This window comes from Rhyacophila brunnea, unplaced genomic scaffold, assembly GCF_057557595.1.
Source record: "Rhyacophila brunnea isolate RB1 unplaced genomic scaffold, BYU_Rbru_1.0 scaffold_16, whole genome shotgun sequence".
Taxonomy (NCBI): domain Eukaryota; kingdom Metazoa; phylum Arthropoda; class Insecta; order Trichoptera; family Rhyacophilidae; genus Rhyacophila; species Rhyacophila brunnea.
This window is the reverse complement of record NW_028232816.1, coordinates 28,580,012-28,607,660: the sequence shown is the minus strand read 5'-3', so window position 1 is coordinate 28,607,660 and position 27,649 is coordinate 28,580,012. Positions and strand designations below refer to the sequence as shown.

At 33.9% G+C, this 27,649-nt stretch overlaps 1 protein-coding gene and 1 non-coding gene across 3 annotated transcripts; both read right to left on the bottom strand.

Moving 5' to 3' along the window:
- Window positions 1-166: 166 nt before the first annotated feature.
- LOC147074603 (neuronal acetylcholine receptor subunit alpha-2-like) lies at window positions 167-27,113 on the bottom strand. Of its 2 annotated transcripts, XM_085943802.1 has the most exons (9): window positions 27,024-27,113; window positions 24,997-25,160; window positions 22,953-22,997; window positions 20,758-20,867; window positions 18,579-18,783; window positions 16,238-16,415; window positions 15,494-15,643; window positions 8,081-8,247; window positions 167-1,015 (listed from the first exon to the last, which is right to left on the bottom strand). In XM_085943802.1, the coding sequence occupies exons 1-9, from the start codon at window positions 27,073-27,075 to the stop codon at window positions 848-850; spliced, it is 1,239 nt and encodes a 412-aa protein (XP_085799928.1). In that variant the 5' UTR covers window positions 27,076-27,113; the 3' UTR covers window positions 167-847. The 2 variants fall into 2 exon arrangements, with proteins under 2 accessions (XP_085799928.1, XP_085799929.1); XM_085943803.1 differs by lacking the exon at window positions 24,997-25,160 and having other exon boundaries at window positions 27,024-27,110.
- On the bottom strand, window positions 8,293-8,364 carry TRNAA-CGC (transfer RNA alanine (anticodon CGC)). The gene has a single exon. It is a non-coding gene; the product is annotated as a tRNA-Ala (tRNA).
- Window positions 27,114-27,649: the final 536 nt, after the last annotated feature.

Below are 27,649 nucleotides of genomic sequence, written 5' to 3'. Positions count from 1 at the left end.
AGTAAATGCTAACTCAATTAATATAATACCCCAATACAAAAATACGAAAAACTGCCTTCGATAGCCGCCGATAGCAGTATTGTGTATAGAATAGATGAACTGGTCTCATAAACGCAGGGTTTTGTAATAAAACAAAGCTTTTTTGTTGCAAGACAACGATGTATTTTATTATATAGAAAAAATATATGAGAAAAGGACCTTATCTAGTTTATAAATATGTTTTTTTTAAACGACAGCTACAACAAATTTTACACATGAGACAATTACAAACAAAAATAACATTGAAATTAAAAAAATATATCTTTGAATAGTCTTATATATTTTTTCAATTAACCACTGACTGTCCTACTAGGGCTAACGGTACTTTATATTGACTGGCAGAGAACTCGTATTCAAGTGGTTGGTAATTGATAATAGGTAAGTACTTGATTTACAGTCGAATCCGACCAAACGCATTTATTTCGATTCAAATTATTTATACATTTTACAAAGAAAATTTACTTAGATACACGGTTATGGAATTGATTTTTTACTTATTGACAGGGGCTCGAGATTACAACAGGTTCTCTCTCCCCGAAAAACAAGTCTGGATAAGTTACATTTTGAATCGGATAACTATTGAAGGATCACTGGTCCTTTATCAGGTATACGAATTAGTCGCTTTCGCCGGAGGGCAGCACGTCTTGCTAAAAAGGCGTGAATTTTAAACAGAAATCAAAATGGTTCTGGTTTGGTCAATAAATCATTATTACAATAATACATCAGATCACATGTATTACCTACCGATATATTATTGCAGTGGTAATAGTACACTACAATTAAATTAAATTATATTATCATTAATTGTTCACGCCAAATATCTTATTGTTATGGAGAAATAAAACAAAACGACAAAAATGACAAATGTTCGATTGAGAAAAAGGGCAAATCTTTTCCAGTCTTCGTTCGCCAAATCGAGATGGCCGCCACTGGGTAGATTTCCAACACTGTCCACCCCTGCACTCGCCGCCAAAGCCTTCAAAATTTCAAATAATTTAATTTTATACATAAAATCTATTACTATTTTGGTTCAGTTATATTCATGGTGACGGCAGGGTGTCGAAAACAATACAGAACCCAATAAACCACAGACACCGATATAGGTACATACATGCACGACATCTCTTACGTGCTCTACATCTACATCTCTACGATTATTCGCATTAAAATTGTGCAGTGAAGACTTAGTTGACGCGGGTTACGCGATCGATTCGTCAAAAAAAATGAAAGGGGGCCTCGAAACAGTTCAAGCATGTCATAAAATTATTGAACAAATGAACATGCATTACAACAGAAACACTGAGATTAACATCAAAATGGCCTATAACATAACCACTCAGATACGTACTTGTACACAACAAGTGTGTATATTATATACTGTTTATATTATGTTACTGAATATATTATTTTGACTCGGTATAGACATCCATATATGAAAACGTTAACCGGAAAAAACAGAACACATGACAAAAAAGAACAGCCAGGGGAAAAATGAAACATTAATTTTAGGTTAGGTTAGGTTAGGTCATTATTTTGTTGTACCTAGTCAACCAATCATTTTGAACATATTATATTGATTAAGATGAGATATCCTAAGCTTGCCGGCAAAGTCCCGTTTATTTGAGGCTTTCTAGCGATTAGGAATGCAGAAATGAGGTACTTATATAATTTGATTTATTATGGCGTATTGAAAATCTGTGCTATTAAAAATCTATCAACATAATAGAGATAGGACAATTGCAATATTAAATTTATATTTTTCTTGTAAGGTCATAGTTATATTTATCGTTATTCTGTTTTGTCATGTTCTGTTTTGTAATTTTCTTTTTTGTCATGTTTTGTTTTGTCATGTTTTGTTTTGTCATGTTCTGTTTTGTCACTGTTCTGTTTTGTCATGGAACCATGAAAACACCTTAAGGCCTATGGGTTCATTCGTAAGAATCAAATTTGACGTAAGCGCCACAACAAAATAGCAATACGCGGAGCGCGCATAAAAAAACAAAAACGCTTCGCTCGGCGTCTCTGGGAGTAGATACGAAATCAGAGGTTTTAAAAGTGTTGAATTAATAATATTTTTTTTCCTAACAAATTTTATAAACATTTTTGTGGTAGGTAGAATAAATTATAAGAATAAAAATAGTAGACCTCCAAATAAGAACCTCATATTATTGATATGCTGAATTTGTGAAGTGACACCTTTTCTTGAACCTATCATATTGTGGGTTCAAATTCAAATATTTTTCAAAAAAAAATCTAATACTTATGTATGTTTCTGAGGTGTTTCAAATTGGTATATTATTTATATATATCGGAGTGTATGAATACAAAAGTTATTCATTTTTTCATGAGCTCACATTACAAATTATAAGTTTAAAACATTCACAAGATGCATAAAAGATTTCTGTTATTATTGCGTTTTTATTGAATTATAAAAACATGACTCATAAAAGAAAGCAATTCAATGAATATTTGTCGAGGTACAATTTTTTTTAAATTTATTACGCAACAATCAAGATTTAAGAAACCATTATTATAATAACGTGTATTTGACGGCAGTACGTTTTGGTCGCCGCGGAGGATTTCGGAACATTAGTGTGTATAGAAAATTAATAATTGGTTCTTTAATTAGTATACAGGCTTAACGGTATGTAATGTATTAGAATAACTATTATAAATTATTATTTTTTATTTTTTTTTCTTTTCTATTGATAGCATCTAATATAATTATGATATTGAGGGTTTCTTATATCCATCGACCGTGTTAGTCTAGGATCAATGAGTTCAGGCAATATACAATTCATATAAATCTTGTCAGTTGTGATGTAAAGAGTAATATTGTTTTTATTATTCAATGAACTAGGTTCTTACCTCAATATATTTTTTACTTGTGTTAAATAATTACTAATAAATGCCTAAGGTGATTCCATTCAATTTAACTCGGCATTAAATATATTAAATTCTAATGGATTTAAGTTTTGTACTATTTCATTTGAGTCGTTTTATGCGATCCTGGTTTCGCCTTTCGACATCGTCAGGCACTATGCGCACTCATCAAATACACACTGACAACGAAAGCAGCTAATTCTCACTTAACAATAAATTAATACAATAAAGTAAGGTAAAAACTTTATCACCTACCTATTAAGTCAAAGTGCACAATGAAAAATTTAACAAACAATTAATTATGAATAGTTGAATTGTGGCAGTATGAAAAAAAAAGATTTTACCACAAACCATCTGAAAAATACATACATCATAAAACATATACGTGATTTTCTGCCCCAAAACACTTATTTTATTATTATTTTGACGATTAGGAAAATTATGACACATGTTTCAGTGGCCATTACTATGACAGCATTCGAAAACGTATTTTACTTTAAATTTTCTAAAAATTTACTATTTGTGACATAAACCACTTAAGATCGATAATAAATAGACCTTGAAAAATAATATTATTTTGTTTCTATTGATAATGCCAATAAACATACTCCTGGATACGTCCCTTTGAAAATAACAAAACATGGCGACCCAGGTACATAAAAACTGTATTAAGTACATGCAAAGTTTTTCAAATCGTTTAAAGCCCAACCAAGTAGGTATTTATCAAAATAATTAAAGTCCACCTATATTTTATCTAAACTGCTCAAGTCCAAAATATTTTTTTTTATAAATGTTGCACCGAACGAATACCTTTAGGACTTCTTTGTAGCCATCGTGGTTATAAGATTCAATTATCTTACAATATCTCACATGCTGCAACCATTTGTATTACAAGATAATAAATAATATAACTACATTTTTCTCAGTTTGACATTCACTGGTATTTTATGATGTTTGATTTGTCAACACAAATTATAACACCTGGTCTACGTCATGTGGTCTTGCCAATTTGATTGTTACTGCAATGCGAGTAAAGGTCATTTTTCTATGAGTTAAAATACTGTTCGCGACGGATAAAAATTTGGAAAAAAAAGACGTCCTCACCCGTTGAAATTTAGAAGGCTACTAAGTTTAGAAATAAGAAATTAGAAAAACTATATGGATTAATCGATCAAATGGTCTCTTTTTGTTAATTTTGCAAAATAATTATATATCTAAATTGTCTGAAAATAGGATAAATACATGAAAACGTACGACGTGTTTTGGTAATATAGCGTCACTAATTGTACCGAATTTATAGGGTTTTATTATTTTTTTCATTGTTAATTATTATTTATAGTATTACGGAAATGTTATATTATAATAAAAAAATATTTTTATTGTGCAGTATATATTATTTTGTGAGAAAAAATCATTCAAAATTGGCTGATGTATACTCAAACTAAAATGGCTTTAAAATCTTTATTTTTCTGAAATTAAAAAAAGTACGTGAGTTAATCAATGAAATGTATTGTTTTACCCATTTCTTTTATACAATATATACCTGCAAAACTATTATTAAGTTCAAAAATTCACTGTGGCGTGACAGTCGTTTTGGCCAATTTCGAAAACAGGACCGACTATTTGTCATTTATTTTAAAAAGTAAAGCGAATCAGAAAATTTTAATGACACAAAAAGTGTTATTTGAATATTATTTATTAGATTTAAAATAAATAAAGTGTTTATTATGTGTCAATTCGTGTTAAACGTCCTTGCCATTTCCACGATTCTGAGAAGACAGGAAAAAACGGGTCCAATGGCCTTAAAACATAATATATTAGAAAAAATCTTTAAAAAAAAATACGATACCGGGCCGTACCAATGTGCTTTACCATTGAGCCACTTGCGTCCAACAAAATTAATACGAAATTAGCTAATATCCATACATCTGAAATGCCTTTACAAATTGTGTTAATAAAATAAAACTTTACGGGTATAATATTGGTAGTTGGAATGTATAGTGTATTTTTTTCGTGTGGGAGGGAACAAAATCAGTCATTGTATCGGGCCTCCAAGCCCTTAAACCCATTACAGGTATTGTATTTTAAACTGTGTTCCTATAATAACGGTTTTATGTTAATATTGGTTAACCATAATTCTGTCTAAACAAGAAAATTTGAGTATCAACAAATTCATGTTTTTATACCTAACATTGTGTAATTAATTGTACTTTACGTGTTTCCGGGAGTAAACGTAACTGAAGTAAATGAAAAAAATGGAAAAGCAGTAAGACAAAAATGATATCAATTAAGACCACTGCGTCTTTCATGTTACTGTAGCCAGCGACGCCCCATGGGGGTAGGCAGATTGTGCGTCGCTTGGGGGCGGCAGTTACTTGAAGGGCGGCAAATCAAGGAGAATCATTAGGTATACTTATATAGAAATAGGTACCTAAACTTAGTAATGACGGAAATATCTTTGCATTGAAAAATTCAGCTCACTGGTTGGAAACAAAATATATTAACATAAAAGGTTTAACAGGACTGTATTTTTGTCGGGTTTGCGATGTCTAGTTTACTTCCGTTGTCCTTGGACGTGACGTCCTTGATGGCCATTAATGGCACGTGTTTATTTGCGAATTATATTTGAATTATGGTACAAGGTATCAAGGTATAAACTTACCTAATTAATTTATACAAATATTTTTGCCAGTCACTCGCGAGTTTTGAAAGGTGTCAGGTGTATTTTTAAATGTATCTGAAACCTATACCTAAACGAAAATATTGTCTATTGAAGTAGAGATGGCATTTAAATTAGATTTAGTGGTATATATTTTGTTAGTAATGTATCCATACAACACATTACTTAGATATTGGAGTCATGAAAGGATGATAAAAAAAACTTTATAAAAAAATGGGGCGGCATTTTGTCTAGGGACTCTAGGGACGTCACTGACTGTAGTAATCATAATACCACTCAGCCTTTAACGAGTGACACACTTTAATATGTTTGTTTTGTTGTCAAAACAAAAGAATAGACTGATAATATTCGTCAGCATTTCCTCAATCATAACTAGATCAGTAGGGCATGTTTTGATTTGTTAATTGCGACAATATCTTTTGTAATACATTATATACTGCATTTTATATAAATTGGAAGGATAATGCATGAATCCTCACTCACTTGTCGAGTCCGTCACGCGACGCACTACTATTGTCACAAGTCCTTCACTCGAATCAAATCTCTCAGTTCATTAATATAATCAATCTCTTGATCACATCGAACTCACCGTTACAGCATTACCCGCGAATATACTCTCACGTTATCATCTTTATTAAGGTATTATTGAATTCTTGTACTGACAAATAAACTCTTCTCAAAACCTACTAGCATCAACGACTTTCTCTACTCCACCTCGTGTCATCCCCAAATTACCATCTTTTGAAAGTCAACGATCTTTATCATACCAGTATTTTCTTTTCAAAATTGTCAGAGTTCAACCAATGTATGCTACCAATTCTCACGCATGCGTGTGAAACATGGACTCTTAATTTAAGAGAAATAAAAAAAATACGAGTAGCGCAATGTGACATGGAAAGGTGCATGTTGGGTATGAGATCACAAATAAACGATAAGAAATCAGACAATAATATTTTCGCGAAGTGATAGATGTCGCTAAGTAGATGAAATGTCGCTCGGTGAGTGGACAATCGCTGGAAAAATTCCGTCATACAGTGGTAAGTACCCAAGCGCATCTATTATATATGTTACACCGAATGTGCGAAATTGACTATTACATGAAATGGGCAAAATTTTGGCTAATTCATATAATAGTCAAGCCTGTTGCCTTATTCATGAATTAGGTAATTTTTCTGCTGAGTACATGAATTCGCCACGGTATGGAATTCTTGAACTGTCAACATGACAGAAGAAAAAGTAAATTTAATACGGATGGTTTTATTAGTTATAATTGGACATAATATAATATTATTATTATTAGGTTAGGTTAGGTTAGGTTAGGTTTTGTAATTCTGAATTAAATTATTCAACTGAATGTCCATTTTGAGGTTAGCTATCAAGTGTCAACAAACTATCACAAACATTCAATCGACCATTGCACAATTGATACCCAAGCACGAATCAAATCGCGAAAATACTTTTCAATAAAATTCTTCCGTTATCATATTATAGTTCTAGATTTTTTTTGCGCATAGTAAATGGATATGAACGTCATTGTAGTTTTTGATTGTTATATTTTTATATTATAATCAACGACATTTGACACATTTGTTTAGTTGCAAAAAACACCACGGAGCGCGATCATCTATTTTGACCATAGATGATATAAATGTACATTTTGACCAATGCATGAGCATTTGATACATTTAGTTTAGTTTCAAAAAATACCACCGTAGCGCTACTATCTAATTTGTCCAAGACATGAAGTAGGCAGAAAAATTACTGCCGATTTCACGCACTCTCCAGATATTTTGTCTAATTCATGAATAAGGCAACGGGCTTGCATTTTTCATGATTTAGGCAAAATTTTGCCCATTTCATGTAATATTCAATTTCGCACATTCGGCGTAACATATACACAAGACTGCTTTCGGCCGCTACGGCAGCTATCTAGGGTAGGTTTATATCAAAGTATTAACACGTATTGTTACAATTACAATAAGTTAGTTGTAATTGTTACAATAAGTGCTATGTTTTAACAGCACTTCTCTTGGGTGTGCTAAATTTTAGAAAGAGATTTGACCGTTTTGACTATTTAGACGGCTAACTTATCGTAACAATTATAATACTTCGATACAAATATATGAAAAACTACCCTCGATGGCTGCCGATAGCAGTCTTGCGTATATAATAGATGCTAAGGGAAACTAAACGCCCACATGGATGCCCTAAACCTGCTGGATATACGAACTCGTAATGGCCGGTAAATGCACATGGCAGCGAAAAACTAGAGACTGAGGAAAGAGGAGGGATCTAAGGGAGGCTTTCATCCAGCAGTGGATCGACACCGGCTGATGATAAAAAAGTGCACAATTCGTCGATTTCTGTGAGCTACGTCGCCGGACTAGTCAAGCAGTGGCCAGCTGATTCTACTAAACATGTCACGTTTTTAGATTAACCCACATTGCATACGAGTCCAGAATTATTAATACTACTTACCGGATCGAATTCGTGAAACATTATTTTCCCCGGCCGTGTATCAACTACACTGGTGACTGCGATGACCCATTGCGGTACTGTCGATTTCTTTTTCACTATGTACCTCATCGCCAGTCCATGCATTAAAATCAAAGCAGACAGGATGAGAGCATCTCGAAAATACAACACTAAAAATAAATAAAAAAAAAGTGTTTTAATTCAAAATATACTTTTGGAGGAGCTGGGATTTGAACCCAGGACTTTCAGCATGCGAAGCAGACACTCTACCACTGAGTTACACCCCCTGTGTAGATAAATGAAAATATATTACAGTAAAGGTACTAACCACCTATCCAATGATTGATTATATGGGTTTCCAAAGCATGTCCAACGGGACGATCGCACGAATTGAATGAATCGCGAAAATGTAAAGCAATGTACCCACAGGTACCCACATTCAGATATTATATTTTTTATATGACTTCAATGTGATTTTGAAAGGAAAGCGTTGCCTATTCCTATTTTTACCGCGTTTTTATTAGCTAGTATTCTTGTTTGTTCGGTACAGATTTTTTCTTATGTGTCCAGTATAAATTTTTTCTTGTTTGTCCAATCTTGCAATCGATTTTTAACTAACTTCCCGACTAGCTAGACATTTGAAACGTTTAGAATATATATGTACAAATATATGAACAACGCATTCTTTTAATACTTTTAGCCATCTTTAAACAGAATTGAATTCATTTTCAGTTAATTCTGTTTCGTATGAAAAGTTATTTCGGAAAAAAATCGTTGCTAAGGGGGTCCTAGCAACTAAATTATTAATATATACGTGCGTTACTATGGAAATCAATATGAAATGTCAAAATGACATATCAGTCTTCTATATTATTTATTAATACAGAAAATATAAAAACATTGTATATAAAAAGTTCTTTTTATCTTGTAATTATTATATCCTTAACAAGTTTACATGAATGTTGTTGTGTCACAGTAAACATAATTAACGTACGCATGGATTAATCATTGCAGTTTTTTCAAACGGATAGTGGACATTAATGAATATTAATTAGCCTTGTTTTCATTGGTAGAGTTCGAATAGCGTAGGTACTTTAGCAAGTACTAACTTACTATCCTTCAACTAGGGATTGCAATACCGGTATTTCAAAACCGGTATTACAGTATTTATCAATACCGAAATACCGGTTTTAAAAATCCAAAATACCGGAATTTTCGGCATTAAGTAAGCACACTCATTTACGTTTTTGAAAATGAATTATAAGTTAAGTGCTGCTAAAATGCAAATATATTGAGTGAATCTAACGGAGGTGAAAAAATAATAAAACAATTTTCATCAAATATATTTAGGTATATAACTAATTGTAGCGATGAATTATCATAATATTTTTTCGAAATAGAAAACATCCCTGACAAAAATGTTCAATTATTCTACAAGCGTTTCATTTATAAAAGCTTTTCCTGCAGTCGGACTTATTTGCACTTGATGAACTTTTGAGGGCTTTAGTTAAAATTATTAATATATTCAAATTATTTGTAAAAAATCTCTAGTTCTACTATTAATTATGATCAATATATATTTTTAAATGTCAACATAATAAATGTAGGTGTGTAGGTTTTCGCTATAAAATAATATTTTAAAAGGATTTTAATAACTATATTTATTGATAAGCACCTACTTCTGTTTTTTTAATGTTTCAAAAATACCGGTATTCAATAAGAAATACCGAAAAACCGGTATTGATATTTTCATTCGGTATTGCAATCCCTACCTTCAACGTATAACTAATTCTAATAATAACAGTAAAAACGTAATTTTATAAAGTAGTGGATCATGGAATTATTATTTATGGTACTACAACCCTTGGACGTTCCCACGCCGGCACTGTCCAATTACTTTGACCGAGCATTCTTAAATCTCCTTAATCCAACCATCTCAATTTCGGCCGTCCAGGTCTTCTCTTGAACAAGGGGGTTGCGTACATAGCAGCGCTCGGAATGGAGCGGAACGCCCCGGAGCGCCGTTCCGGTTCGTGAATTCCTCGACAATTCCGTTCCGTCTCGTGGAATCTTCGAATCTACCGTTCCTTCTCGTGGAATCCTGATAGCGAGATGTCTCGTAAAATTTTTTCGAGCCTCATCAGACTATTTAATATAGCATTTCGGTTCAGAATGTGTTGAAATTGAGGAATATGAATTAGTATAATATATTTTAACAAAAATCTTTCTATTAAACAATGATTTTACTTGTTGACTACCCCTGTTAATACTTCGTAGATGTCGATACAAATTGGTGCCAAAGTAAGTCAAATTTCTTCTTAGAAAGGCATCTAGGTATATTTTTTCCTAACAATGCATTTCTAGACAACCCATGTGTCTGATAATAAAAAATACAGTTTTTATTGAAGAAAGAACCCTTACATTTATTGCTCTCTTCCGTTTTCTTTAAGACAATATGAGATAATAGTACCTACTTATATGTATTATTCTATTCTATAGTGATATTTAACAAGTTGTTTTTTGCTTGAAGACAAAATCACAGAATACATGATTTATTTAGGGTACCTACTACTAATAACGATAATAACGTACAATTATTACGTACCTACCTAATAATTGTAATACACACTGGTAGGTACGGTTTGATTTTCAATTAAAACACATGAAATATCTACATAACATTATTGTAAAAAATAGTTAATTTGTTAATTAAAGTTTTATGAATAATTAAATTACCTCAGTGTAGGTATCTACCAAGGCTTGGATTTTCGACCCTTTGGTATCAAACGCGGAGCTTAACTGACTTGGATAAGACTGGTAAGATTGTGAAATGTTTTATGGAGTGAAATGAATGGGAGAAACAAAATCATAACTGTCCGATTGACGATTGCGCAAAATATAGGATATAGTATAGCTAACTTTACATAGGTAGGTTTGACGCATTAATAGTTTTGACAATACATCACAAGACAATCGAGGCCGTTCATTAGTCGACCTGTTGATGTTGGTGTTCAGCAACTATGCCCTTTTTATGGATTTTAGGGTCTCTCATATTGTCCAAATTATTGCGTCAATAAAACAAAAGCAAACGCGCGCTGACCGCCCGTCATCCAGGCAAACAATAGTGATTTATTGCAGACAGCTTGCATTTATTTTACTTGCATTGTTTATAAAGTTTTTGTACTTAACTTACAAAATTTTGAAAAAATAAAGCACTTATTTGGTCATTTTTAAAGGATGACATATGTCCCAAAGTTAGTACGTATCTTCTTTCTCTCTGAACTGGTCGCATTATTTCCTTGATTCAGTGTAATTTAATATTTCCTATAATCAATCTCAATACAAAATATTTTTAACGTATATATTTATAACATAAGTGACAATAAAATATCATCCAAATGTTTTTGATGATAAAATCAATATTAATATTGATACGTTTGAAAATTAAAAGCGTATACCTATTTCTCGTTGATATATATTCGTGTTTTTTGCATGACTTTTTTATTATTATTTTATATATCAACTTACCTACAAATCCGTTTATTAAGAAATATCTGTTATCTTAGTGTAAATTATTATAGATTGTACGGTACCTACTTAGTGTAGTGAAATATTAGTGTCGTGTCATATAATTACTAAGTATCTATAATATACCGACCACAAGAGAAATTAAGTGCTTCAATAGTGGAACTAAAATATTTTTTTTTTATAATATTTTTATTTTATAGCAGTTTAGTTTTGTGTTACCTACCCAGTAAAAATCGCAAAATTACTATGCCTGTGGTGAGTTCCGTATTTTATTTTGTAAATAGTTCATAAAAATGGTTCTCTTTATCGCTCCAAATAAAAAGTAGACATATTTACATACATATTATAAATGAAAACTTATCGAATTACCTTCAGGTTCTTAATATTTCACTAGGTAGTTTTGGAGTTGATAATGCTATTGAAACCACCATTCGTATTTTGTATTCTTGATGATGTATTAATTGATCCTGGTCCAATTATTAAGTATCGTTATAGCCATATATGAAAAGATTTGTGCTTAATTAGGAATCCCAATGAGCCAAGGAAAACCAATGCCAATCGAATCGAGTAGAGATAATAACTAGATCTGTGCATATCAGTCAAAATGAAAATATGCACTAGGAAAACAATTTATTACACGAATTATAGAGGATAGAAGAATAATGGAGAGTAAAAATTAACACAAACCAATTAATGGTGAGGCGGAAATACATAATATTATGTCATATGGAGACGTTAAATTTTCCTCATATTACTAGTAGGTATATTAAAACAAAATATTAGAAGTGCGACATCTTTATAAAACAATACAATGAAACCGAGTTTTCAAAATATTCAATCATCAATAATATGTAATTATTGTTGATTGTTTTTACTGCAAAATGAGTGTAAAATAACGCACTATTAAAATGTATTAGTAAATATTTCAGTTATGAAAATTCTAAATGAATTTCTCCAAAAATGTAACGTAAATGTCTAGTGTATAGTGTAACAAAAATGTAATTCTGTATTATTAATAATGTAACTATTTATGCCTATAGTTAAAAAAATGTATGTATACTTTTGTAAACCATTGTAAAGCAGAATAGCCTTTCATTCAGAGAAGAGCTCAATTGCTTCCAAATAAAGAAAAAAAATGTATTAGTTGTTCAAGCATTATCAAAAAAAAATTTGGAGGGATGGAATGATGTTCTGACGCATTCACATATAGCATACCTTGGACTTCCAACTGTCCCAATTTCATTTGAAATAGTTAGGTAGGTACAATAACGATTGACACTATTGGAAAAAAGAGGCTGCGTGCCATATAGATTAAACATTTATTTATGTATATTTTTTTTAGAATTATTAATAACAACGTCCTTGCTTTTTCGTACAAGTTGGTTCTTAGTAATTTTGAACAATCACAAACACCCAGGCTTTGAGAAAAACAAATTAATATTGTGTCCTCACCGGGTCAAACCCAGAACTCTCGGGTGGAAGGCCAGCGCCTTACGCACTACATCACGAGAGCCTTATAAATGTTTATAATTTTATTGCTGATTGAAAATTTAGAGATATTTTACATCATAGGTATTATGATAAAATTATATGTGTGGGTATCTATATTATATTTTATTATATATTGATATTTATATTTAAATTATATTGTGTGGGTTGGTAATTAAATGACGATATGAATAATATGATTGACGGTCTTAAAATATTATCAAAAAAATTGGGATGGCCATGAACTCTGGCTAGGGGCGATATTTTCTTTAGTGATGCCATAGAGCAGTCACGTCTTGAAGGGTAGGTAGGTAATGCACTGTTTAGGTGTTCCATACGTTAAAGAGCGGCAAACAGACAATGAATAAAAAGAGGATATTATAATTTTTCGAAGAACTATTTCGTGGGAAAAAAAATCGCCTGCGATATATTATTTATTATTTGATTTGTCCTACAAAGGCCTATAATATAGTATAGGCTGTTCGGACTTCAGATGTGCCCCAAATTTGCAATTGTTTACCCTTACAAGCAGGGCTGTATTTACCAAAGGGCTACAGGTCCGGGACCCTAATTTAGTAGGCCTCTGGAACCAGAAAAATAATTTGAAATCACAAAAGACCCTTGCAGCAAAGGAATACGCAAATGTACGAGCTTCTAGAATTTTGAAGATAAGAGCCCAATTATAAGAACATTGATGACAATTAAGTGATTTTGCAAAAATTGAGTAGGTATTTTAAAAAAAAACTACATTTAATATGTTATTGAGGGGGGGGGGTTATGTGTATTAGCGCAGGGCCCCTTCAAGCGTAAATGAAACCCTGATTACTAGGCATATCGCCCTTATGATATCCGAAAAATATCTAACCCAATTTGATATTTTTTGATTATTCAGCGCTCCGGCTCGTAAGATTTTCTATTTCGAGCACTGGTACATAGCCCGCCTTGCTAGTAAATCCTCCGGTATCTATCCAGCGCAGTCTCTGCAGAGTTTTATATGTCACGTGATCTTTTCGCCTAAAGTGACCATGACTTATAGGTCAGCGGTGGTGAACCTATGGCACGCGCGGTAATTTTGCCAGCACGCGAAAGAATCTTAGATGAAATCAATTAGGTATATAAAATAAATTTGCATTTATTACAAGAGAATATTGGCTATTATTCATCACACTTGCAGTACCTATTGCGCTTGAGTCGGCCGGACGGTCGTCATTGTAATAATATGATCAAGCATTTGGTTTAAATGATTTGTCACCAGAAAATGTTTTTGGGTGATCATAGGTTCTAGTATTGTAAATGTGTGAGTCTCATTTAAAAAGATTTTCGCTGAAGCGTTTTTAAGTTGTTCAATTTCTAATTAAACAAATATTTGATGTAAATCGCTTGTCATCAGTTTTCTCACCAGCATGGCATTATACTTGTAAATTCAGAAATATCGTATTCGAAAACAAACATCGCATTTAATTGATGTTTCTCCAATATGTGTCATATTATTGCATAACAACAAATATCGCTTTTAACATAGTTTTTTTTATTATTTTAAGGGTTAAGCGTTGGCCTATAGCGTTGTGAGTCTCGGGTTCTAAACCTGGGTCTGGTAAGTACATATATAGTTTTTCAATTTGTGTATGAGTCAAGTATGGTCCTAATAGGTTGAGCAAGTGGCTGACACCCATTTCTCGTAAAAAGAAAACCTGTTAATACAAAACCTCCACTCTGTGAAGGCCCATTATGATCTTATTAGGATCGGACATGGCCGGAAAAAAAATCGCTAGGGCGGAAATAAAAAAAATATTTCCGTAAAATTATAATTATCAATTAATACTACTAATAGGCACATACTGCAGTTCCTAGTGTATAATTTATCTCCAATATTAGCCATTGGCACGCCACTCATTTTTACGAATATTTTGGCACGTAAGTATAAAAAGGTTCGCCATCGGTGGTATAGGTAGTAGAACAAAATTGCACGGTGGTATAATGTTATATATATTTTCCTCTTCTTCTTTGGGTTCCTCTCCAATATATATATAGCTGGCGAGGAGAACATAAGAAAACAGTGTCTGACGAATGCCCAGATCATTCGTTTGCCTCTTTGACCATCCACGGGACTCTCATAAATCGCGTACGTATATTAAAATGTAATGCGTATGAATAGATCAAAGAAGGGACAATCGATGGACATATTTAGTCATCCAGTGGTATCCAAGAGGTACAAAACGTCCACAAGGTAGACCTAGAGGCCGCTGGATCGATTAAATGATAAACTTCTGCGGAAGTACGTGGCAACGCAACGCACAGGACCGAGAGAAGTGGAATCAGCTTGAAGAGGAGAGCCTTCATCCAGCAGTGGATAGATTCAAGCTAATGATGATGATGACATTAAAGTTGTTAGTTGCTTACCTGCATCAGGTACGTCTCCTACAGCAGGAACTACGTCCGAAACGTAGTGAATATAATCTATATGGAGATAAGTGTTCAGAACCATCAAAATAATCCTCTCTGGCGATGAAATGCCCAGACATAATGACCCCATAGTCAAAATCATCAAAACTAAAAAAATAAAACGAAATAGATGTTCTATCATTCTATTTTGACAACGTTTTTATTAGCTCGTATTCTTGTTTGTCCGGTGGTTGTTTGTCCATTACAAATCTTGCAATCGATTTTTAACAAACTTCCCGACTAGCTAGACATTTGAAACTTTTAGAATATATGAACAATGCATTCTTTTAATACTTTTAGCCATTTTTAAGCAGAATTGAATTCATTTTCAGTTAATTCTGTTTTGTATGGAAAGTTATTTCAGAAAAATCCGTAAAAAGTAAAAGGCTATTATTGGTTGCTAAGGGGGTGGTCCTAGCAACTAAATTATTAATATATACGTGCGTTACTATAGAAATCAAAATGAAATGTCAAAATGACATTTCAGTATTCTATATTTGTTTGTTTTTTATTTACTTCATATCAAGGACAAGTTAATATAAAAAAAAGCAAAAATAAGCATATTGAGCATAATAATTCAACAGAAAATTTAAATACGTTGTATATTATAAAAAGTTCTTTTTATCTTGTAATTATTTAAAGATGTAAACACTGGGTCAGTCAAATGTCAAAGTGACGTAAAGTGTTTTAGCAGTTTCTTACCAAAAATAGGAGTCCCATATTCCACAACTATGCTGGCTGCATTCCGTTTTAAAATAAATGTAAACTTGAGGCTTGGATACGTGTAATTGGGGGCGGAAGGATAATTACCAGGATTTCGAGTCACATTTACCGACAGGAGTTTCCAATATTTGCTCCCCCTGTAATCTTCCGTGTCAACCTAAAATCACGACACATTTTAACAGCTCATTTGAAAACACTTCTGAGAAAATATTATATAACCACTAGAAAACTCGGCGATGGTTACTTAAACACTGTCGGCTAAAATTATTAAACATGGAACATGCTTTGCCTACTGATTCTCTGAATGCTGGTTGTCTAAATTCAAAAGAATATTTATTTGTCAAAGTAACCGAATCCAAAGGATTCAAACAATTTTACTTTTCTGAAAATTACGTAATTACAATAATAAAACTAAAGAACTAATAATAACAGACGAACAATACGTCGCACAGAATGTAGGCTGATGTAGGCTACTGAACTTAAATAGAAAATAATCGGCGCGCGTAAGTAATCGGGGTGGGGCGCGGGCTTCGCGTCTTATTCTACGTCTATTTTTCGGAACACTTTTGCGTCGGAGATCATGGGTAAAACATTTTCCATGTTAAAATCCCCTCCAGTAGGAGCCCCTGAAATTCGCGCCCCCATGCGCTGCCTATTATGCTATACGCGTCCTATCTAATTGCGACGATGTTAACTACCGTTTTACAATACTCTATGATTTCTAAATTGGTATTGAAAAATAAACTTGGTATAATGAAAATTTACTTAAAAGTGCAATAATATGATATTAGGTAAGTAACTGTTTTTTTATAATATTAACTGTCAATTCATGGTGGAAATTAATAGTATTATTTATCTAAATATAACGCTATTTTATAGTACTACTAATTATTCCACTTTTATTACCACGTTTTTATTAGTTCTTGTTTGTCCGGTACAGATTTTTTCTTGTGTGTCCAGTACATTTTTTTTCTTGTTTATCCAAGATTTGTATTGGACGATCGAATATTTTTAACTAACTTCCCGGCTAGCTAGACATTTGAAACCTTTGGAATATTTCAGAACACGATGACAATGCTCTTAATACTTTTAGCCATTTTTAAGCAGAATTGAATTCATTTTCAGTTGATTCTGTTTTGTATAGAAAGTTATTATTGTCGGTTGCTAAGGGGGTCTTAGCAACTAAATTATTAATATATACGTGCGTTACTATGGAAATCAATATGAAATGTCAAAATGACATTTCAATATTCTATAATATTTATTCAGTATTTCTATCAAGTACAATAAAAAGTTTTTATTAATACGTAGAATTGTCAAGTTTATATAATTCAACAGAAAAATTAAAACGTGGTATATAAAGTTCTTATCTTGTAATTATTAAATATTAACTGGACCGGTTTTGTCCGCCTCAGAGGGACACTTCCCAAAAATTAAAATTTGTGGCATCCCACTCGCAAGGACCGGCCCCCTCAACAGATATGTGAACTAGGGTTCGAAATGAACTGGAGCGCACCGTAGAGCCGTTCCGGTTTGTGAAATCGGTAAAATTATCGCTCCGCACTATTGGTACATTTTTATTAAAAATAATAGAACATTTCGTTTACTAGCTTATAAAGCAAAATTAAAACAAAACACAAAAATTAACTTAAAATTTATTACAGCTACAACAGCCTATAAACACAATTTAATAAGAGTGGAATGATTTCGAGATAAAATTTCGTCATAATAAATCAGTATCCGGTACAACGTTTGAAATGATAATTCGCAGGGTTTGCTCCAAAGTCACCATTGAAAGGGACGACCTGTGTTTATTTCATATTACCAGTAATGATTAAAATGCTGTTTCGCATATGTATATTATCGCAATTAGGTCAAAATGAATTTTGTATATTTGTTTAACTGAAAAATCTAAATAATTTATAAATATTATTACTCTTCTGCAACATCTTCTTGGCTACGCTTCTAGGCGCTGTTGTCTACTAAATGGTAGGAGCTTGTTAGTTTATAATGGAAGTGAGGTTAAAAATGGGCGGAGCATGTTAGTTCACAGTTTTAACACGTAACCAAGAAGATGTTGCTGATGAGTAAATTATTTGTGATAGTATTGTGATCGCGTGAAAATTCGAGCTCGAGATTTTGACTGATTTGTATCATGTATCGTCCAGTGATCACATTTTTATGATTCTTTTCAAATAGGTACTGAAATATTTCGCGGCTCTCTATCAGGAGCTCCAGGGCCCCGTGGGGGGGGGGCACCTCCCAGTTTGAAAAGTACTGGTCTATCTCATATAGCCTTATATTAATTAGTAAAACGAACCGGTATTTTTGATGATAATATATTGACTTTTTCTCCTTCGTACATCCATGTGCCGTACAGTAACGAGCAATTATGCCGGTCGAATGGCCATCTTTGATAATCCTTTGAACACATCGCGGTTTGTTTCACCTGCTCCACACACTTCACCACTCCTGCGTTCGTAACGACGCACGGTTTGTCCACAGAAACTATGTCGGATTTGTCTCTAAAAGAAGAAGAATGAATATTAGCAGGCTTGGATTTATAATAAGGTTCATGGCGATACTTCAGTGAAACGGCAAATAATTTTCAATTATATGCACGACGAAATTTTGGACTCACTGGCAGTCTGAGAGAGAATGTCGAGGTGTCAATACGTCATTTTGTTTCGTGATGGCGACGGGGGTATTAATTTTTAAATCGTGTAAAGATTACTTAAAACGTTACCCATTTACTTTAAAAAGAAAACATGTCAATGAATATATTATTATTGTTACTAATAGAACAATATACAGAACATTAAATGGACGCATGTTGGATTTATATGACAAGTTATATTTCGGTCGGCATGCGTCATTTGCATCCGCGCATCGCCTAGCCACGATCTTTTTAGACCATGCCTCAACTGAGGTATTATAGCCTTAAGGGTTTCTTTCTAAATATCGTAATGGAAACACCCAGTGACGTCCCTAGACAAAATTCCGTCCCCTAGGCAGCGCCAAAATGCCACTCCATTTTTGATACAGTATTTTTTATCATCCTTTCATAACACCGATATCTAAGAAATGTGTTGTATGGATACATTAGGTCATGGCCCCCACAAGGGGGGCTGACAGGGCTCTAGCCTGGGGGCCCGGCATAGCAAGTCGATCAGTTAAATGGAAAAAACACCCCACAATTTTTTTCTAATAAGTACTAAAAAAAGTCGCTAAAAGGCGCTATTGTCTTTAATGTATATTAACATTTAAAAATATGTAATTTGATGTGACACGATGATTGATATAATTAAATGATAATTCACGTGTTGAATTTTATTTTATAATTATTTTAAGTGTATTTCCAGACTTAGGCTTACAACAATTTTATCGATTATGGTGAAGGGTTCCCTATTACTTGGGTACCATAAAAGGAGGTCGCGATTAGTGCTTCATAATATTATGCTGAGTGCCAACAACTCAATAAATCAACTGGATTTATTTAAAAATCGCTAAAAATACACGGAATACCCTTAACCCTGGGGTTCCCTGGAAACTACTTGGGGAAAACTGCTGTAGAAAATCACACTGCCCTTGGCGATATGTAGGGGGGCCCGCTTTAGGATGTGGGGGCCATGCATTAGGTACCTACTAACAAAATATGTAGGTATCAGTAAAACATACAAAACTAAATTTATAATTTTTCCCCCTAAAACTGGGATTTTTTGACATTGGTCTTACATACCTATTGCGAACCCGAAAAAATACAATCCTGTTAAACCTTTTATATTAATTAATACATTTTGTTTACAATCAGTGAACTGATTTTTTTAAAGGAAAGATATTTTCGTTATTACGAAGTTTTGGTAGCTATTTCTATATATATATACGAAATTATTCTCCTGGATTTGCCACCCTTCGAGTACCTGCCACCTCCAAGCGACGCTCAATCTGCCTACCCTCACTGGAAACACCTCGTTTACTACTATCTAAGACGTTCTAAAATATAATATGCACGACAAACTACTCTTCTCTTTCACCCTGTCACGACTCAGCATTGGGCATAGGGCAAGCACAAGTTCGCCCCACTACCCTCGATCCATCGCCAACTCTGCGCCTATCGCCTGCAGCGCGTAAATAGTTTTTCTAGCACCACTGCATGGTGAGGGAGGGCCGGCCACGACGACAGAACTCTTGAGGCTGTGTCACAAGGGTACGAAGTGTCAAACTCTTTGGCGGCATCCGGACACATGTCCCAGCCACGTAAAGCGTCTCTTCGTGATTACCTCAATCACTGAAGACTGCTCTGTATCCGCTCACGAACTCGAGTGTTTGTAACGCGGTTGTACCAATGTATTCGGTGGAGACATCGATTCTCAAAGGTCAAAAGCCTGGAAGATGGCTGTACAATAATTTAAAAATTTAAAAATATCCCATGGTGCCTACAACCCGTTTCCATACGCTGTATAAGGAAGTCAATAGTTTGATTTTATTTTAATACTCACGAATTCCATATTGATATGTCTGGAATCCAAATAGATGTGCTGTGAACCAGTGTTTCGGTTAGTCCACCATACAGAGCAGGGTCCCATGTTAAATATTCGTCTTTCCATGACTAAAATAATTCAATCATGAGGTATTATTATAGTTTTACACCTTCTAGTTATATTAGGTTGACGCATAAGTTCTTGCTATTTTAAATGTGCTTATTTGTAGATGGTTTAAAAATAAACGGTTGTCTTTTGTTTTAAACGTTTTTTTGTTTTTCCTTAAAAGGTACATCCTCTACCTGATTTGGCCAGTTTCCTTTTTTTTATTAAGCTACAAAGTCTCATCGTAGACTTATTTAACTTCTTTATTTAAATTAATATTACAATAATTATGTAATCATGTAGTATTACAATTTAAATTTACACTAATTGAAGGCCACACTCCCTCTGAAACGATTGAACACACTGGAGCATAGCCCCCACATCTTGGACCGGGCCCCCAGGCTAGAATCTTGCACCCCCCCTACCTATCGCTAAGGCTAAAGTCAGTGTGACGATCTACAGTTGTGTAATACAAATAGTGTACAAGGTAAAATTTTGGGTATTTTATTGCGATTTTTTGTATTTTTAGTACATCCACTTGAACTATGGAGTTGTCGAATATTGACAAACAATAATCGAAAATTGCATCACACAAGTACATATTTTGACATGTTAGTATGCTTGAAGTTAAATAGCGCCGCAGGAGATATTTTTTACAATTAGAGTAATTTTGTGATGTGTGTTTATCTCACTTTGCTGGTTGATCCGCCACGCTAGGCCCCCCTTAAGCCAGGCCCCCCAGGCTAGAGCCCTGTCAGCCCCTCCCTTGTGGGGGCCATGCACTGGAGCGCATTGATATTTGACGAGCCAAAAACATCGCAAGATAAGTGAAATAAACACACTTAACAAATATGCTCTAATAGTAAAAAAGTCGCCTGCGGTGCTATTTCACTCATGGCGTTTTAACATTTTAAAACACGTGGTTTTGCAATTTCATTATCGTGTGTCGGTACTCTGGATTAATTTAAAATACAAAAAATCGTTAAAATACGTTGTAAACCGTCACACTATCTTCAATATTAATAATAGGGAGGGGGCCCGCCAAAGATCCCGGCCAGGGGGCCCGCTTCAGGATGTGTGGGCCATGGAGAAGTCAAATGGTCTGAAGTAAATCTGGCTTATGCCACTTTATATTTGAAGAAGAGGTCCACGTCGCGTCATACGCCATAGCGTATGGGTACAACAACCATTCGGGCCCACCAGCCCATGGTTCCAAGATCCGACGATATACGCTAGAACCTAGGTACTTAGTACTAACACCTCGGTACTAACACCTTTATTGATGTAAAATATACCATTTTCTATTTTTTGTATGGTTTCTGTCAGTACATTTTGATCGATATCACGCTGTGACTATGAAAATATAGCCTGCATTTACGCAAATGTATTGTCCTAAAATAGCTAAGAGCGGAATGCAGAAACATTTGCCATAAATAAAATTTCCTTAGCAGAAAACACTATGCAGAAACATTGTCCTTAGTTAAGATCATTTCTATTGAAAATAATACCATATTTAAAAATTCTCTTTCCTATAGTTTAGGTAAATTATTTTATAATTGTTAAACGATGACAAAAATATGACAACTGCATTTTATAAATGCAATAACTATAAATACATATTAATATTTAATTATAATACTCTTACGTTTCCGTTATAAGTCATTATACGTGATTCCACAGGCACTGCAAGATATTTTTTTAACATGGTAACACTAGCGTCAAGTGTCATTCTTCACCTGGCATTTTGTATTTCTGGCGTATAAAAGTAAAATAGTATTCTGCAAGTACATGCCAAACAAATCAACACTATCAATATCCATATTGAGATACATTGTTAAATGAATTTGAGTGTATGGACTGTTTTATAGACATGCGAATTTATTTTGACAGCAGCTGTCAGTGGTAAATGGTAATACAGAATGGGGCGTGTTCATAACAAAAGTAGTCTATGGTTAAGGATTCCTTAACTCTATACTCAGGATTGTCTATAGTTAAGTCGGCGACATATCCTTAGGATCGAAATCTTAGATTGTGCATTCCGCTCTAACATTCTTAAATTTAATACTAGTCTTAGTAGAAACAATATAGAAATAAATATCTTCACTTACGATTAAAAGCCACGAACCAACCTCAAAAGTATCAATGGCGGCTCTCTGAAAATAAAAAAAGATTTATTATAATCTTGGTACCAGTAGCGAGGGATGGAGTTAGACTGTTAAGGTCCGCCATAAATAGTGCACAATATTTATGTAGTCATACGTATTTGTTTTTATTGAATTAAGACTACAATAATTATTTACCGATGATGTTGGTTAGTTTTTAAAAATCAATTAAACCCTGCTTAAACCAAATCATAATAGTTTTGGGCGATACGACAAAATTGTGTACTTATACTTTTTCATTCATACTTATTTGTTTTCGTTAGATTAAGAATACATATTATTACGATATTAAACATACCCTAATGTAGAATTTATTATGCCTTGACTAAAACAACCTATAATAGATAAAAATATTATTATATCTATAAAATATACAAAATTATGTACGATTTAATTGAATAACTTTAGATATTTTATAGATAGAGGAGTATTTTTTTTTTACTATTATCTATTATGGCTTGGTTTTCGCAGCGTTGAATTTTAAAAACTAACCAACACCATCTGTAAATAAAATTGTTGTATTATTTCAAGTAAAACAAATACGTATGACTGACAAAGCTTATTGGGCACTATTTATGGCGGATCTTAAGAGCCTACCTCCCCTCTTCGCCACTGCTTGATAGTGTTGCATGTAAAAGATTTTTCTTTAAGAAACAGTGATTAAGGATTTTAATATAAACACACATTGTACCTATAGGGTTAGTTATATTTTTTAATATTTGGATATTTGAAAAAACATTATTTTCCATTATGACGTATGAGATAGGTACAATATTGCTGGTGGAAATGAGATAAATAAGCATTATTCGAATGACTGACTCATTTATCTGCCTGGCCGTACGAGAGCCACTCGACATTCGCCACCAGTGGGTCTATTCTATATACAAGGCGGTATCGACGGTAGTTTATCATATATCTTCGTAATGTCTTCAACCGCGATACGATTTCAACCCCCCTACGATTTTCCGGGTGCATTCCCCATATCCAGATACTCCGCATTTTGAGTCTGCTATTTTACCTAGCGCCTTTAATAGTAATTGCAACCTGTCGCCTCCACAAGCGGTTATCGTATGCGTGTCGTCTAACGGTCATAATAACATTAGTGTCCATTTGTGTCGTCCGAACTGTCTTGTCTCTTGCCATGGTAATTTTAAAGCAAACATTGATGGCTCAGATGCCAGTTCATGAGTTCCTCTGACACAGGCCTTGCATGGCGTAGATTGCTAATAGGAGAAGGCTCAACCGTTTAGAAGATTATTCGAGAGACAAATCATTCGGGACATGACCCGCAGCGAAGTAGAAGAAGAAGATGTAATATTCTATTCACCTAAATAATTTGTAATAAACCATTTCTTTTATTCAAATGAATTCACAAGAATTTGAGAATGTAACATTCCATATAATGAACATACATAACTTGAACACACCTCAGATATTATACCCACTAGAAAAAAATACGAAACTTGAACGGGATTTGAACCCGTATAACCATTGGTGTCGCGCCAATTTGTGCATTAAAAAATATTGTTAACAAGTTCAAGTAGACGTTATAGGTAACTAAAAATATTTGGCGAGAGCGTCGGTTAGTAATTAAGGTAATTAATATTCCTTGATTTAATACACAAAAATCGATAGTCAATAATAACGCCATTTGATAAGCATTTAATGTATGTCCTACTAGTTTAAATGGTCGTCATTAGGTAGGAGGCTCGTAGCATAATTGGTTAATGCACAGATTGGCGCGACACTAATGGTTATACGGGTTCAAATCCAGTCGAGTTTCGTAATTACTATTTTCTTCAAATATATTTTTTTCTAGTGGGTATAGATGTATCTATATAGTTAAATTGTATTTTTTCGGTCCTGGGTGCGCCCGAAATCACCGATTTAACACGAAAGCTCTTACCAGATGTAGGTATTAATTGAGTCGCGTTGGTGATGTGTTTGACTTTCCAATTTATGATAAAAAGTAATATACATAGGTACTTACATTAGATGAAGATTTTATGGTTCTCAGACTCATCTTCATAGTAACATTGACAGCTGTCGAATGCACTTTGACAGGTCTCAGGGTCTTGTTATAATCGCAGAGCAATTTCTTCTGCAGTGCCCTTTCAAAATTGTCCGGACTGTTCGTTTTGCAATCCTCTGCAACTGAAACAACAAAAATTATATTTGTTGGATCCCTTTTGTACGTCACCAGTAAAACACGTATTGATTTTTTACATTTTTTGATTTGGTCGATCAGGCACTCGCACGGGAACTGGAATGGAAGGGTTCCATATCGAAAAATTATCGATAATAATATTTTAATATTGATTTTTTATGAGGAAGGAGGGGGCAGGTGATACTAAATCTAGCTAGTAGCATTGACTTCCAAATTTACACCAAGGATCCACGCATTTTTCCAGGTAACTCCATACCAGACTCTTCGCACTTTAAGTCAAGCGATGAACACCTGGCGGACAGCTATAACTACGGGTGATAAACGATTATAATAATTATTAGTGTCCGTTTGTGTCGTCCGCACTGTTTTATCTTTTAGACATGCCGTGTCAAAATATTAAAGCAAACATTGAATGTTCCTCATTTTTACACCAATCCATGAATCATGCCATGGGTCTTCGACTGATAGTTTTATAACTTTGCACTTTTTTTCACTCTTTACTATACTGATACGCCTCTTTGCCTGATTACCTCGCATAAAATTAGATCAAATATTATTTACTTGTATTAATATATGTAGTAATAGATAAATAGATACATAATATATGTAAAAAAATAAATTTTGAATATTTCATTTCATTTCAATCATTTTCATACTAGAGCTATGTTAGTTATGAAGCATATTATTATACTCTATGAGTCTTGCGTGCCATACAATGCAAAGATGACTGGTGGGAACCTTTGAGAAAAGCTGTTGGACAGCCAAATAATGCGGGTCACTATCTTCAGTAAGTTATGAGGTCGTGTCGAAGAAGAAGTATTATTTTCTTCACCTAAATCATTTGTATTAAAGTCTATAAAATGTTCTCCGAGAGGAAAGAGTTACTGGAGTTGGCCCAACCAGCCGTTGGGCCCATCGGGCCGTCCAGCCTGGTCGCCACAAAGGCCAACTATCTTGCATTTTAAAAAATTGCGGCGTCTTACTGCGGGCGTGAACATCTCTTCACATATTTTTTGCTATCCGTATGATTAGCTTCGTTTTTTGTTATATTTATTAAATTCCTTTCTTTTTTGTTAATTTCCTTGTACCTTTTCTCTCCCCGGCACTTTGCATTATAGTAAAATCAGTAAACTCAGTCAAAGCTCACTTGAGAGCGTGGCGAGCTTAGTCTCGGGTAACTGCTCCTGGGACATCACCAGTCGTAAAAAACTGTACAGATGCTTCACATAAAACGTAGTGCTTCGTGATATGCTTGATTAAGACCGAGTGTCGTGCGGGGCGGGTTTGGTTTGGAGGGCGTGTTTGTGTTGTTTCCGTTACAACAGATCACGGTGAATGATACGGCGAACTGTATACGTATAATTTACATGTAACCTAAAATATTACCCAAAGCGTAAGAAAATCCCTGCAACTTACATCAAAGGGGCCTGCGTATATCATAAACAATGAAAGAAATTTACTTGTAAACAAAAAAAATGAACTGTTAATATTATTATAATAAGTCATCACTCATCCAGTCATCACTGTATACTGCATGTGATTTTAAGCCTAAGATACATTGCTATATTTTATATAATTTATGGTTTTGATTTTATTTTTATGTTGTCTATGAGGGGTCTCGACTTCGATCAGTGTCTCGACCATTCACGCCATAAATCCATCACTGATCCAGTTATCAATATTCTGAAATAATGTAGAATGGTTCCAATTTCAAAATAATTACGATATTCTCAGTAATTCTCAGTTCGATTTCGATTTAGTTCCATGCTCTGTCTTGAATTATTTCTGGGAAATCAGTCATATTTAATAGAAATTTTTTTATCAAAGAGAAATAGATATCAGTGACTTACCAACATGGCTTAAGATTGTTAATAAAATAATACATGCAAGCAATTTAAACATATTGCATACATTTAGTTAAATCTGTCCTGAACGAATTCTAAAACACAACTATTTTTTTTGTTACATACACCCCCTGGAAATTGAAGTCACGATCCGCCCAGTAATTTGACACCCATTTGTCAGTCCAGCGCTCGAAATGGAAAATTTCACAAACCGGAGCGCTCGTTAATTTTCTGAAAATATTAAAATAGTTATCTAAGTTTAAGTGTGTTTTATAAAAATAAGTGAGTAAGATTTTTTGTTATATGGCCATTCTACCTCAAATGATAAAATTATTTTTTCCACGAAGCGGAACGACAATGTTGCTCAATTTACGACCCGGAACGGCGCTCCGGTGCACTCCAGTCATTTCGAGCCCTGTTTGTCACACCTCAGACATGTACACAAAGGAGTAGGATGGAGGGGGCACATTTTTCTGGTCCGGACTCCCTCAGACCGAAAAAATACAAACTCTAAAAATATTTTCGATCCTAAGATGATATGGGCCTCCACGGGGTGGAGGTTTGTATTAACAGATTTTTGTTTTTACGAAAAATTGATGTTAACCAATTATTCTCAACCTATTACTCCAAAC